The sequence below is a fragment of the Pelophylax lessonae genome (assembly GCF_965119305.1).
Source record: "Pelophylax lessonae genome assembly, chromosome: 9".
Classification (NCBI taxonomy): domain Eukaryota; kingdom Metazoa; phylum Chordata; class Amphibia; order Anura; family Ranidae; genus Pelophylax; species Pelophylax lessonae.
The window spans coordinates 108,041,199-108,055,406 of NC_138776.1; the positions used below are offsets into that span (position 1 = coordinate 108,041,199).

The 14,208-nt window shown below is 43.7% G+C and overlaps 1 protein-coding gene across 1 annotated transcript in view; it reads right to left on the reverse strand.

Moving 5' to 3' along the window:
- Window positions 1–7,276, reverse strand: part of REEP3 (receptor accessory protein 3) — a 210,162-nt gene extending 202,886 nt beyond the window's left edge. Inside the window, exon 1 of the mRNA XM_082268288.1 lies at window positions 7,154–7,276. Coding sequence (XP_082124414.1) covers window positions 7,154–7,185 — 32 coding nt within the window. The 5' untranslated portion in view covers window positions 7,186–7,276. The remainder of the gene's footprint in view (window positions 1–7,153) is intronic.
- Between the last annotated feature and the right edge of the window lie 6,932 nt (window positions 7,277–14,208).

Here is a 14,208-nt window from a genome sequence, read left to right on the forward strand (position 1 = left end):
ATTTTTTTCGGCCGAAAATTCGCAGTTGGTTGTCGGAAGCATCATACTAACAAGCCGAAAATCGGCAGATCGGACGTTGGCCAACAATTTACGACCAACAATCTGTGCGTGTGTATGGGGCTCTACCTTCAATTATGTAGTGAAAGGGCCTGCCTGATTGCATACAAATTGAAATTGTTTAGGTCTGACCTCATATTATATGGTTTTGGTAAGTGTAAAGGAAAAAATCTACAGAAAATTGTATAGTGTGTATCCAGCTTAACTCTGTGCCAGGGATCAAATGGGCAGATCAGAAGGACTGTTGATGAAGCAAATTTCTGGATTATTAGCTTCTTTCTATTTCTGACTTTACAGTTCTGGTATCCTGTGAACTTTAACTGCAGACCACTGATTGGTTTCATTAGTTTCATGACGTTGTTAGAAATAGATTTGTGACAGGTCTATCTTCTGTGTATACCTAACTCAACCACTAAGAACAGCTGGGAACTATTCATGGTCCACAAGGACAAACTAGTCTTACACCAAGCGAGGTTAAAGAGTCACATAGAACTTCACACCTGTCATGTGCAAAAGGCAGACTATCTCAACCTGGGTTCCTTCACACATTACCAGGACTTGTTTGGGAGTGAGCAGTAATACTTTTATATCCCATCTACATTGTGAATCAATTTAAAGAGGAGTTAAATTAAAAAATTAAATACTGTAGCTGCTGACTTTTAATATATAGACACTTACCTGTCCAGGGAGCCCACGGTGCCAGCACCCCACCAGCTTTTCGGATCAGCGGCCGGTTGCTGCCGCCACCATTCGCTGTTAGGGAAACCGGCAACGAAGCCTTTGGCTTCACAGCCGACTCCCTACTGCGCATGCGCGAAGCGCACTGCGCATTTTGATTGGTTTGGCGGTGGGGGAAGGAGAAGCTGGACGGAATTTCCGAGGGACGGCGCCGTGGTGCTGTCTCCCAGAAGTGGGGAAGGGTACCTGTCAAAAACACCCATTCCCCCCTCCCCCCTGAAAGGTGCCAAATGTGGCGCCGAAGGGGGGGGGGGAAGAAAATGAGCAGAGGTTCCACTTTTGGGTGGAACTCCGCTTTAAAGCTGAACTTCAGGAATTTTTTTTTTCTCTTTGCATAGTTACATTAGTCCAGCTTGGGCCGATGTAAGTATGCATATTCCATACCTGGCCAATCCCTATGGAAGTGGAGAAGCACTAGGGTAAAGGGCACTACTACAGTAATTCTCACTGTCCTCCCACTTCCCAGTCCTGTGCCAAGCGGCTGCCCCGCTACCCAGTACTCACTCGGTGTAGAATGCAAAGCATTCTCTTATTAGACCAGGAGTTGAGTGTTGACACCATGATCGCTCACAAAATCACCTCCTGATTTAAAGTGGTTGCAAACCTCAGACGTGAAATATGAATAGGAATTGCCCCGCTAAGACATTGTATTCTGACAGCGGGACCTGACACTTTCAGAATACACTGATCAGCAGCATTCCATGGGCAAAGCAAAGGCTCTCTTTGAATAGTTATATCCAAATATTGACTCTTTCACATATTCACGCAAATGAATTGTCAGTGAACACATCTCGAAGAAATGTTCATTGCCTTGAATACATATGAAATGCATGACACTACATGAGCTCATCAGTCAAGATGAAACAAGCCAATAAATTCCAGTGTAGATGCATCCCTAGTCCTCCTCTATTAATAATCTGTAACCACTAACACCATGCAAACTATTCCACTGTACTACATCATCACTACTTCTAAGCAGCTGTCAACTTCAAGGCAAATGTCCAGCAAAAATTACACCTATCACATCCAAAAAAAAAAAAAGGTTTAAGCCCCTTTCACACTTGTGCGACTTGCGACTGCAAAGTCGCATGACAAGTCGTACTTCATGATTTCCAATGAGTACCGTTCATATCTGTGCGAATTCGCAACAACTTTAAAGTAGTCCCTGCACTACTTTGGGCCGATTTTAATGCGTTTTGAGGTCCATAGACATAGGCATTGCTTCAAGTCCAGTCAAAATCGTGGCAAAAACGCCGTAAAATCAGGGCAAAAAAAAAAAATCACAATAAAATCGCGCGACTTTTAGGTCACATAAGTGTGAAAGGGGCCTTACACATTTCGGGGAACACCACTTTACAAAAAGGAGGTCAACAAAGTTCTAAAATAAAGGACCAACCAAGTTTCAAAGCGCTGTGCAAACTATTGGCACTATTTAAATCCTGCATAATAATATAATAAAAAACTGTGTCAACTCTGCAAGGCATTTCAAAACTTTGAAACTTTGTAAATATTTGACTTTATGGGTGTGTGTCAATAGAAATATCAACTGAGATAAAACATAAACGTTGGAAGCAAATACAACAGAAAGTTACAAGCTGTCCTTCAAAGGTAAATAAACAAACATATCCAAAGCCTATATCATTCATAATATGAACATTCATTTATACATTTTAAAAGAGTAGCTCTACTAGTCTGAAGAATAGGAGTGATTTACAAATAAGCTGTTCACTTTGCAGAAATTTCCCTTAGCTTAGTGAATGTGGTGAAAATTCACTTTGCAAAGAATACCCAATCACATGCAAGGAAAAGTTTTTATTTTTTGCTCACATCTGATTGGATGCTGGAAGTCAGCAGAACTTTGTCTTATTCATCATGATAAGGGAAAATTCCCTTGAAAAGTGAGCAGCCTATTTGCCTTTAGCATATCAACCCCATTGTGAATAGGAACTTTCGTCTTGTAGCAGGCAGACAGTGGAACTTCACTCTCTCAATCAACATTGACTATTATTGATCCCAATGCTGCTAGCATTAGTAAATAGATAGGAACGTATCATATTTACTTGTTTTAAAGAGGAAGTAAACCCTCCTCTGCAAATTGTACCTATAAGTAAGCCTATGATAAGGCTTACCTATAGGTACTGTAAATATCTCCTAAACATTTACCGTTTAGGAGATATTTTACCTTACATGCAGCCAGCGACGTCACTGGCGCATGCGCACTGAAGGAACGGCCGCTGATGCCGTTTCTTCAGAGTCCCGTGCCGTGACCGTTGGCTCCCGCGCGCGTGTGCGGGAGTGATGTCATTGCGGCTACGGCCAATCAGATGGCCGGATGCCACGATCCCAGAAGACGGGCGACTGGACATGTCGCCCGTCATACAGGTAAGCGGGCGGCACGGCGGGGGCTCGTTCTAAGGTAAGTATTTCATAATGAGCTAGTATGCGATGCATACTAGCTCATTATGTGTTTCTCTTTCAGGTTGTAAAATTTAAAAAAAAATGTTAAATTAGTTCACAACCTCTTTAAACTATTTGTTTTAAGTTTTCTCAGTTACACCCTGGTTTCTTGCCTTGGCAAATAAAGACTCCCAGGAGTCTTCTGGAAGGGAGGAGGGGTTTTCTCAGCTAAACACGCCCTCCTGCTTGTATACCTGAACTAAAGACAGATGGATTCCAGGAAGATAATGCTACATGAATCATCTACCCTTACTCAAGATGGCCATGGCCAGAAATGGTAAGGGGTTGTTTTTCAAAGTAATTTCTCAGCAAAATAAGCATGGAGACATGGATGGATGGGGGATTTTGCTTTGAATATTATTATAAATTATTTAACCACTTGCCGACTGCCTAACGCCGATCTACGTCGGCAGTCAGCCCCTCACAGGCAAAGTGATGTAGGGCTACGTCACTAGCTTGTGAGGGTCTAGGGAGCGAGCGCGCGCCCCCGGAGGCGCGCTCCCGCTCCCGCGTGGTCACGGACCCCCCCGCGCGTGTGACCAGCGGACCCGATGTCCGTCGGTCACTCGGCGATCGGCGGGGGAGAGGGAGAATGTCAGGCAGCTTGTGTAAACAAGCCGCCTGTCATTCTCCTCGCTGTAAAGACACTGATCACTCGGATCTAGTATGTAGATCCGTTGATCAGTGTCCTTACAGCTCAAGCCACAGCCAATCACAGTAGAAAGCACGCCCCTAGGGACACACACAGCCCCTCCCTCCCAAATAAAGTTAACCCCTTCACTGCCAGTGTATTTTTACAGTAACAGTGCATATATATAGCACTGATTACTGTAGAAATGTCACTGGTAACCCCAAAAGTGTCAAAAATGTCAGTCAAGGGTCCGATCTGTCCGCCCCAATGTCGCAGTACCGCAAAAAAAAATCGCAGATCGCCGCCATTACACGTTAAAAAAAAAAACACCAAAAATGACAGAAATCTTTCCCTTTGTTAGTAAACGCGATAACTTTTGCGCAAACCAATCAAAATACGCTTTTTGCGATTTTTTTTTACCAAACATAGGTAGCATAAAACAAATTGGCCGAAAATTTTAAAAAATTTTGATTTTTACATTTTTTTTGGGGGGAATTTCATATAAAAAAATGTGAAAAATATTGTTATTTTTGCAAAATGTACGCTATTTTTTTGTTTATAGCGCAAAAAGTAAAAATCGCACGGGTGATCAAATACCACCAAAAGAAAGCTCTGTTTGTGGGAAAAAAAGGATGCCAAATTTGTTTAGATACAGCGTCGCACGACCGCGCAATTGTCTGTTAAAGTCACGCAGTGCCGAATCGCAAAATACCCCCTGGTCGTTTAGCAGGAAAATCCTCCGGGGCTTAAGTGGTTAAGAGCCGGTTCACACTACTGCGACCAGAAAGTCGCCCCATGAAGGAGCGACTTGACTTGTTTAGAGACTTGGAAGAGACTTGTGCACTACTTTAGCCGGTTCAAACTGGGGCGACTTTTCGGGCGACCTGGTCGCCTGACAAGTCGCCGTGGGTCGCCTGCCATAGATTAGCACAGGACCCGTTCTAATAGGAGCGACACAAGTCGCTCCGACTTAGAGAAAGGGTCCTGTACTACTTTGGGGCGACCTGGAGCGACCTGCATTGACTTCAATGATATGAAGTCCGTGCATGCCGCTCCGAGGTCGCGGTGCAAGCTGCGCAGGTCGCCCCGGAAAGTCGGGTCGCGCCTATGTAAACCGGCTCTGCGACTTTGTCTGTGGGGAATGTCTGGCTAATCTTTTTCTTCTTCCTGGAAAGTCTGATAACAAGTCGCTTGAAATAAGATAAGGATCCAACTTAGAGGCGACTCCCATTGATGTCTATGTGCACAAGTCGGATAGAGGTCGCCTTGAAGTCGGTGCGACTTCAGTAGTGCATATTAAGACGGCTCTCATTCATTTACATTGAATTTGTGATGACAAGAGACTTGGGGCGACTAGAGGGCACACATTGTCCCAAGTCGGAGTAGTGTGAACCGGCTCGCCTCTAATAGGCCAGAGAGCAACATGAATGGTGGCCTTGGTTGACCATTTAAAATTAAGCCTCCACAGGTTGGTCAGACATCCACTCTGCAGACACCTCTACTGCCAACTTATCTGGAGAAGAGTAATGGCAATCAGACAAGGTTTTCCAATGTGCCTAGTTGCCATTTTCCCAGATGAGTTGCGGGTGGAATTCGCCATAGACATCAGGTCACCATGCACTCCAGTTGAAAAATGGCCATAATAGGAAAATGTATTCTACTGTCTATGGCAGCTGTTCCGAACAAGGATTCTGTTTCTCCAAAGTTTTCTATGGATTCCTTGAACAATGAACAACTTCTGCCTCTTAGACGTGTAACCACTGACAACAATTATCTTTTTAGCTATCTGTAAGGAGGGATAGGGCGGTTCTTCACAAATGTAAGGAACATCCTTCATGGTCACTATCGCCTGAGCTATAGATATAGAAATTATTAGCGATAGTTCCTGAGCCTGGAAAGTTAGTTGTGTTAAGAGGGTTGAGAAATGCTGGTCTATGGGCACTTCATACCAAACATCACCGACCTTCAGACTATGGTGGCAAAGTTCATATTACATATGTTACAGATTGCCTAAAAACCCACTTCAAAGCCATGGATAAGTAAGTTTGGGGTGGAGGAACTTGATTGGCCTGCACAAAGTCCTGACCTCAACCCGATAGCACACCTTTGGGATGGAATAGAGCAGAGACTGCGAGCCAGGCCTTCTCGCCCAACATCAATGCCTGACCTCACAAATGCGATTCTGGAAGAATGGTCAAACATTCCCATGGACACACTCCTAAACCTTGTGGACAACCTTCCCAGAAGAATTAAAGCTGCTATAGCTGCAAAGGGTGGGCCAACTCAATATTGAACCCTATGGACTAAGACTGGGATGCTGTTAAAGTTCATGTGCGTGTAAAGGCAGGCGTCCCGATACGTTGGGCAATATGGTGTATATTTGGTACTACAACCAGGGTTTAATAGATCACATACAATTGTAATATTTAGGAATTTATGACACAGAGGCTATAGCTGGTAGATCCTCTCTGTACACTCCACACCTATAATTATAACATATTATAAAAATACCATTGTGTAAATCAAAGTCCAACAGAAGATGAAAGCCAACGTGGCCAACTCATTGGCGCAGCCGTAGAAGACATGACGCCCAAGTGGCTCCTCGCTCAGCAGGCCCCGACCTATACAAGCAGCCCACAAATCTTATCCTCTGGTTCCTACGATGGTGGGACACATCAAAGTGACAAAAATAAGCTTTATATAACGCGCCACCTCCACGCCATCATCGGTAAGAATCTGTGCGTGGGGGGGAGGAACATCCACACCACCATCCACAAATACCATCATCATTAACCCTCTACTGTCCTCACCATCAGCATTATACAAGAAGTTACACATCTGCAACATTCTTACTAAACAAAGATAAGAGAGAGAGAGACAGGGAGAAAGAGAGAGAGAGAGAGAGAACATAAGAGAGAGGCAGTGATCATTACCTATACATGTAGATAAGGTGAGGGAGAGAGAGGCAGTGATCATTACCTATACATGTAGATAAGGTGAGAGAGAGAGAGAGGCAGTGATCATTACCTATACATGTAGATAAGGTGAGAGAGAGGGAGGCGGTGATCATTACCTATACATGTAGATAAGGTGAGAGAGAGAGAGGCGGTGATCATTACCTATACATGTAGATAAGGTGAGAGAGAGAGAGAGGCAGTGATCATTACCTATACATGTAGATAAGGTAAGGGAGGGCCTCCATCATCCACAGCCATAGACAGCCGGGATGCTGGCAGCCTCCTGGAAGGAGGAGAATTTGGGATGACTTACACCACGGCCTTAGAAATGATCCACGACACCATCTTGCTGGCAGAGCTGGCACCGCCCGGGATCTAGCCTGGTAGAGGTGCCCCCCTTCCCCGGAATGCTGGGCACCGGAGAATCCCCCCCTCCCTCCCTCCCCCAGGTGTCCTCGCCCAGGGAGAAGTCACGATGCTGTGTTGATGGTCCCGGGGAACTATCCCTACGTCACCCGCCCCACTCCCCAATTCTCCGGCTTAGAAGGAGGAAAATAGGGAACGACGAAAAGCCCGCCCCTCTGCGCCCTTCCGAGCTCACCGATTGGCTGTGGGCGGAGTTCCTGGCCCTGTGCCCTGGCAGCGCAGTGCGGGGAGGGCTGGCTGTGCGGGGTGACAGGTGAGATCAGTCCGGGATAGGAGAGCACAGGATGGCATCCTCTTATCACTCTTCATGTTACACTTTGTAATATGCACTGATCAGCCATAACATTATGACTACTGAGCAGTGATGTCAGCCTACCACCTATAATTTACTGACACTGCACTTAGAATTTACTGACATGGCACCCAGAATTCACTGACATGACATTCAGAATTTACTGACATCGCACTCAGAATTTACTGACACAGCACTCGGAATTTACTGACACAGCACTCGGAATTTACTGACATGGCACCCAGAATTCACTGACATGGCACCTAGAATTTACTGACACGGCACCTAAAATTTACTGACATGACATTCAGAACTTACTGACATGGCACCTAGAACTTACTGACATGACATTTAGAATCTACTGACTCGGCACCTTGAATTTACTGACATCGCACTCGGAATTTACTAGCACAGCACTCAGAATTTACTGACACAGCACCTTGCTTTTATTGACATTGCACTCAGAATTTGCTGACAAAGCACTCTGAGTTTACTGACACGGCACCTTGAATTTACTGACATCACACTCAGAATTTACTGACACAGCACTCGAATTTACTGACAAGGCACCTTGAATTTACTGACTCGAAATCTACTGACACGGAACCTTGAATTTACTGACATCGCACTCAGAATATACTGACACGGTGCCCAGAGTTTACTGGCACAGCCAAGTTTATACTGGCAATTCCAAAAGTTACAAAACTATAGTTTCAAGTGCAAATTTCAGTCTTTAGGCTACAAACAAGCGCTGCATGCAAATAGCAATGTGATTAGATATTAAAGCGGTAGTAAAGTCAAAGTGATATTAACCATTCCATCCCCGGAAGGATTTACCCACTTAATGACCAGGCCATTTTTTTTTGCGATACGGCACCGCATTGCTTTAACTGACAATTGCACGGTCATGCGACGCTGTACCCAAATAAAATTGATGTTCTTGTTTTTCTACAAATAGAGCTTTCTTTTGGTGGTATTTGATCAACTCTGCTGTTTTTATTTTTTGCGCTATAAACAAAAAAAGAGCGACAATTTTGAAAAAAAAAAATATATTTTTTTTTACTTTCTTGCCACATCTGTAAACTCCTGTTCTCAAATCCCACGCAGGCTCTCCTGGCTCCTCCATCCTGCCAGGTGCTTCTACAGCAAGCAGCTTGCTCTGGGGGCACCCAAGCAGGCGCGCTACCGACCCGCAGCTCTGTGTGTCTATTCACACACAGAGCTGTGACTTGACCCCTGTGCCAGGACAAGGTCTTTCCAGCTTCCAGGGCAAGGATGCCAAACTGATTTTATTGCCACTGACACCAATATTAGGAGTTATTGTTGTGGCCACTGACACCAATGCTGGAGGGTATTATTGAACCCACTGACACTGATACTAGGGGTTATTATTGTGGCCACTGACACAAGTGCTGAAGGTTATTACTATAGCCACTGACACCAATGCTGAACATTTTACTGCATCCACTGACACCAATGCTGGCATTTTTTTACTTACGCCACTGACAACAACGTTATGGGTTCTTATTGTAGCCACTGACAACAATGTGTGGGGTTATTATTGCAATCACTGTAGTCAATGTTTTGGGTTTTTATTGTAGCCACTGACACTAATGCTGGGGGTTATTATTTGCAGTCTTTGCTTACCAATGTTGAGAGGTAATATTGCAGTCATTGACACCAATGCTGAGGGTTATTATTGTGACCACTGATATCTGTGCTGGGGGTTGTTATTGCAGATACTGACACCTACCCTGGGAATTATTACTGCGACCACATACACCAATGCTGGGAAATACTATTACTGACACCAATGCTGGGAAATAATATTACTGACACCAATTCTGAGACTTAATACTACTGCCACTGTCATAATCCCAGGGGTTATTATTTCCGCCACTGACACCAATGCTGGGGGTTACGAATACTACCACTGACATCAACAATGGGGCTTACTTTACTCCCACTTTCTCTTTTTTTTTTTTTTTTTTTATCATATTTTCAATACATGGTTTGCATTCCCATACTTCTTTTTGATGAGTATAATTTAGTTTTACTGCTAGGGCATTTAAAGTGTTTGTTAACCCAAAAAAAGAAAACAAAACAAAGTTTCTGTTCCTTTAGTGCCGGTTCACATTTGTGCGATGCGGGAACGCTGCAAATATACAGCGTGTTCCTGCATCGCATCCGCACCCCTGGCAGTTCACACTGCAATATGCGATACGCTGGGGGTGTCAATTAAAAGTTAACGACACCCCCAGATCAGATCGCATATCGCAGTGCGATCTGAAAGTTCGCACAGAATCGGATCGCACTAGTGTGAACCACCATGCGATCCGATTCTGCTGCAGACCAAAAAAAGAGTCCTGTGCGTGTTGGGTGTGATTGCGGTGCGAATTCAGCCATACAAACTGTATGGCTGTATGGCTGAATTTGCACTGCACAGAGATCGCATGTAATTTTATTAGCAGTGCGCTCCGAATTACATGTGATCTCTGTGATCGCACAAATGTGAACAGGCACTGAAGGAGTGAATAACAGCACAGTGCTTGTGCGGTGCAATTCTTCTCTTCCTACAAAAGTGCAGCGCTAAAGATACCAATATTCACAAAAAATATGAAAAGAATGGGTAGTGTCTAAATAAATGAGTCCCACATAAACTAGTGTAAGGTAAAGATGAATCCGCATGCAAGATATTCCAGGGAAGGAATTCTTTCCTGTGACACCAAGGATAAGTGAAGGAGGGGGACACCTCTGTGATCAGATATAGTAAGCAGCTTACCGAATTTCCGTGGCTGCTCAAATGAATGAGTCAGCCTCTCCCGGCTAATAATCAAACCAATATGGTCAGATGTTAGACAAGTGTTTCAGAGCTCCGTAGTTACTTTTCCAAATAGGAGGGACCGCTTCTCCAGATGGGTGGTGGAATCAGTATGATTAGGGGATGTTAGGCTTAGCACTCCTCAATAAACTCCATCAGCCATAAGTGAATACTGTTTGCTGCCTGGGATATCTGCGGGACGCCGCACCTTTACCCTACGTTCAGCTTCTGATATGCCTGTTATCATCTGTTACATTGTGAGTATTTTTCTTTAATAAATATTGTCTAAAGTCTTTACGGGATTACGCTATGGGCCTCGTTTTTCTTCTCGACATATTCACTTATGGCTGATGAAGTTTATTGAGGAGTGCTAAGCCTAACATCCCCTAATCATACTGACTGGAATATCTTGCATGCGGATTCATCTTTACCTTACACTAGTTTATGTGGGACTCATTTATTTGGACACTACCCATTCTTTTCATATTTTTTGTGAATATTGGTATCTTTAGCGCTGCACTTTTGTATCATATTGCTTGTTTGAATCACTGTTAGTTGATTTTGTGCTGGCTGCTGTTATATTTATTTGTTTTTCTCACTCATTACATTAGCGCGGAAATTTTTCTACATTATTTTGAATTCTTCTCTTCCTAACTGGTATTAAACCTGGTTGATCCTGCCTGTTCCTGAGTCCCCCTGCCTCTGCTGACCATGATAATCATGGCTGCTGAGCCCTGACTACTGTGGTCAGGTTACGTGTCTCCATCATCCGCAGCTCTCGTCTCTCCTCTGACAGCCCCCCCCCCCCCCCCCCGTCCATCCGTCCGTCCGTCTGTCCGCATGAGGGTATTTCCTCCCTGCCCCTCCTCCCTCTATTCTTCTGCATAATGCAGCACATTTCAATATATGTAATGCAGATATCCAGCCATTACCAAATTTTTGTTAGACATTTTTTAGATATGAAATGGATAAATATAGTTTCTGACACTGCAGCTGTGCGGTCATGTGGTCCCCTGTGCTAGCTGGCCTTGATAAATGGAGAGAAGCAGGAGGGGCGGAGATTCCCCTCTGCTGGCCAGCTGATGTCACAGGGGAATCTCCACCCCTCACGCTTCTCTCCATAGAACGAGGCCGGCACAGGGGATCACGTGACCGCACAGCTGCGGTGTCAGAAATGGTATTTATTCTTTTCATGACTAACAAACACATACAGTTGTGGTAATGGCTGCATATCTGCATTACATACACCATGTAAAGTCACTTTAGTGACTTTACAAACACTTTAAAGTTTTTCAAAGAATTTTACCAGGCCTTGGTTTCACTAAGGTTTAGAAACACTTCCTTATATCACAAGGCTTCCCATCTAACCAGAATAACTAACTGGTTCAGGCATACCTCCATTAAATGATGGGTTACATCAGAACAGTTGTGCTCCCCTCACATTCTGTTCTGGTGTAGGGTAGGTTTAATATATACACTTGCCTTACTCAAATAGACAATTTTTAGACAAATTTGCAGCAGACGTATTTTGGTTCCCACCCAGTATGCCTGTGCACCGCTTACCCCTGACCAGCAAACTCATAACAGCCAACAATGGGGGAAGCCAAACAAAGTCAGTATTCACAGGTCTTCATGAAACCCAAAAGTCCCTATTAGTACTACTTTCTGTTTAGTAACAAGCTGTGCCCTTTTTCCTTACGTTTAGGGTGTTCGATGTTCAGCATTCCATTTTGAAAGAAAAAAAAAAATGTACCAAGTGCAATAATAGTGTTTACCAAAATTACCTCAGATGTCCCTCATATTCATGGTCAAGCATAGCCCTGACAAAGAAAATCGGGAAAATGTTCCACACATTTATAGCGTGGAACATGTAACCCCCCCCCAGTGACAGCTGTACAGGGCTCCCCTCACATGGCCACATCATTCAATCACATAGCTCTGTGTGTAAATGAACTACAAGCCCCGACATCCTTTGCGGTTGTCGGCTTGTAGTTCTCAATTAACTACCACAGTGCTGTGGAGTGCCGTGGTAGTTCATGGATTTCTTCCTGTCAGTGTATCTGCTTGCCCCTTACGGGATGTATGGGCACACAGATACACTGACAAGACCTCCAGGAGACCTACAAGGCACCTGTGAGCTGCTGATCGCTAGTGCAATGCTTTACAGGCTACAAAAATAAATAAATAAGTGCACATTTTTTTTTACCTGAAAAAAATTACCTGAAAAAATATCTATTACGGGTATTTTTATTTTATTTTATTTTTTAAGTGAACTTTTCCTTTAAGGCAGAGGCAGCAATGCTGTAAATGGAAGTAATAAATGGGAATTGGTTGCACAAGCTGGACTTGCATGACACAGCAGTAGTAGCGCTACACATAGCAGAGACAAGGCACCTTTGCATTTCCTTGGCCAAAGTGGCAGACCAGTCCAGCCACAGCACACAGAGGAGGTGATTGGTTCACAAAACCCAAGTCATCTACCTCCTGCTAGGCACAGAGCAGCTATTATTAAGCCAGAATTACCAGTGCACCCTCTTGCTCCTGTTCCACAATTCCTATCTAACCCTTGCAATCTGACAAAGGGTCACGAGGATCTGCAAACAGGAAGATTATAGCTATGCAGAAGGCTTCCTTTCTTCTCTAGGGAAGGACTGGCAGTGACAAAGGGAGGAAAGAGAGTTGAGCATAGCAAGCCAGCATTGTTGCTAGAGCTCCAAAAAGACGCCACACTCCAGGTGGTGGAAAGTTTATGGAAAACACACCTGGATGTGAGGGCTGAAGCTCCAAACAGCTACATGGGATTTGTCCCTTCACATTTAGGCTTGTTGTTGCTGCTGGCAAACTGTGCTGCTGCTGGCCAGTTTTTACACAACCATACAGTATCTAAAGGAGATGAAGCTCTGTTATTTAAAAAAAAGCTGCCTATGCCTTGAATCTCCACATTTTGGCTTGTTGTGGCTGCTGCAAGACTGTCCTCTTGCTGGCAAACTTTCTACCAAACCATACCAAAAAGCAGTAGCTCTAATATTTCTGAAAAATGTAAGCCCCGCACACATGTGCCAAATATTTGGCAATTAAACAGAAACCGGCCAACATTCAGCCCCTGTGTATGGCAGCCTATCCAACAGAAGCCGGCCAAACATCCAGCTTCTGTCCAAAAGGAAAGAAGTTTGAGACTTTAAATGAGGTGTGTGATAATGGAAGGTAGATGCTAGTACAAATGAACATATTATTTTTCCAAATACAGAAAAATAATAATTTGGTTAAGAATAAGTATTTTATTACATAGAATCATAAGTATTTTATTACATAGCACCATCAGCAGATAGTCAACATTGTACAACATGATTGCAGCAATTCATATGGTAAAAACAGGTACATCAATATTACAATTGAAACATAGCACACTGAATGTGGAAATTAAAGGTTGAGAGCTGATTGGATGGAAGTAACAGTTGGTATTGCAGTGTTGGTACTTAATGGACAAAAATTGTTATAAAAAACAAACATCTAAAAGCATGATTATGACGGAATTGCATCCTATAGTGATAAGGTAATTGTCTTTTCAATTAATTAGGGATGGAGGCATATCTATGATATGTGCCTCATTTAAAGTCCCAAACTTTTCTCTTTTTTTTTTTTGCAATGAGCTTCTGTCGAAGAGTCATGCCCTAAAAATATCTGCTGATCAGCATCCAACCAATTAAAGTGTGACGATTGGTGTTGGCGCTACCTTTAGAAATGATAAAATCTTATAAAATGCCCCAAATAGCGTGAATGGGGATATGGGGTGTAATGACCCACAAATAGTGAAATGTGCCAAAGTAAA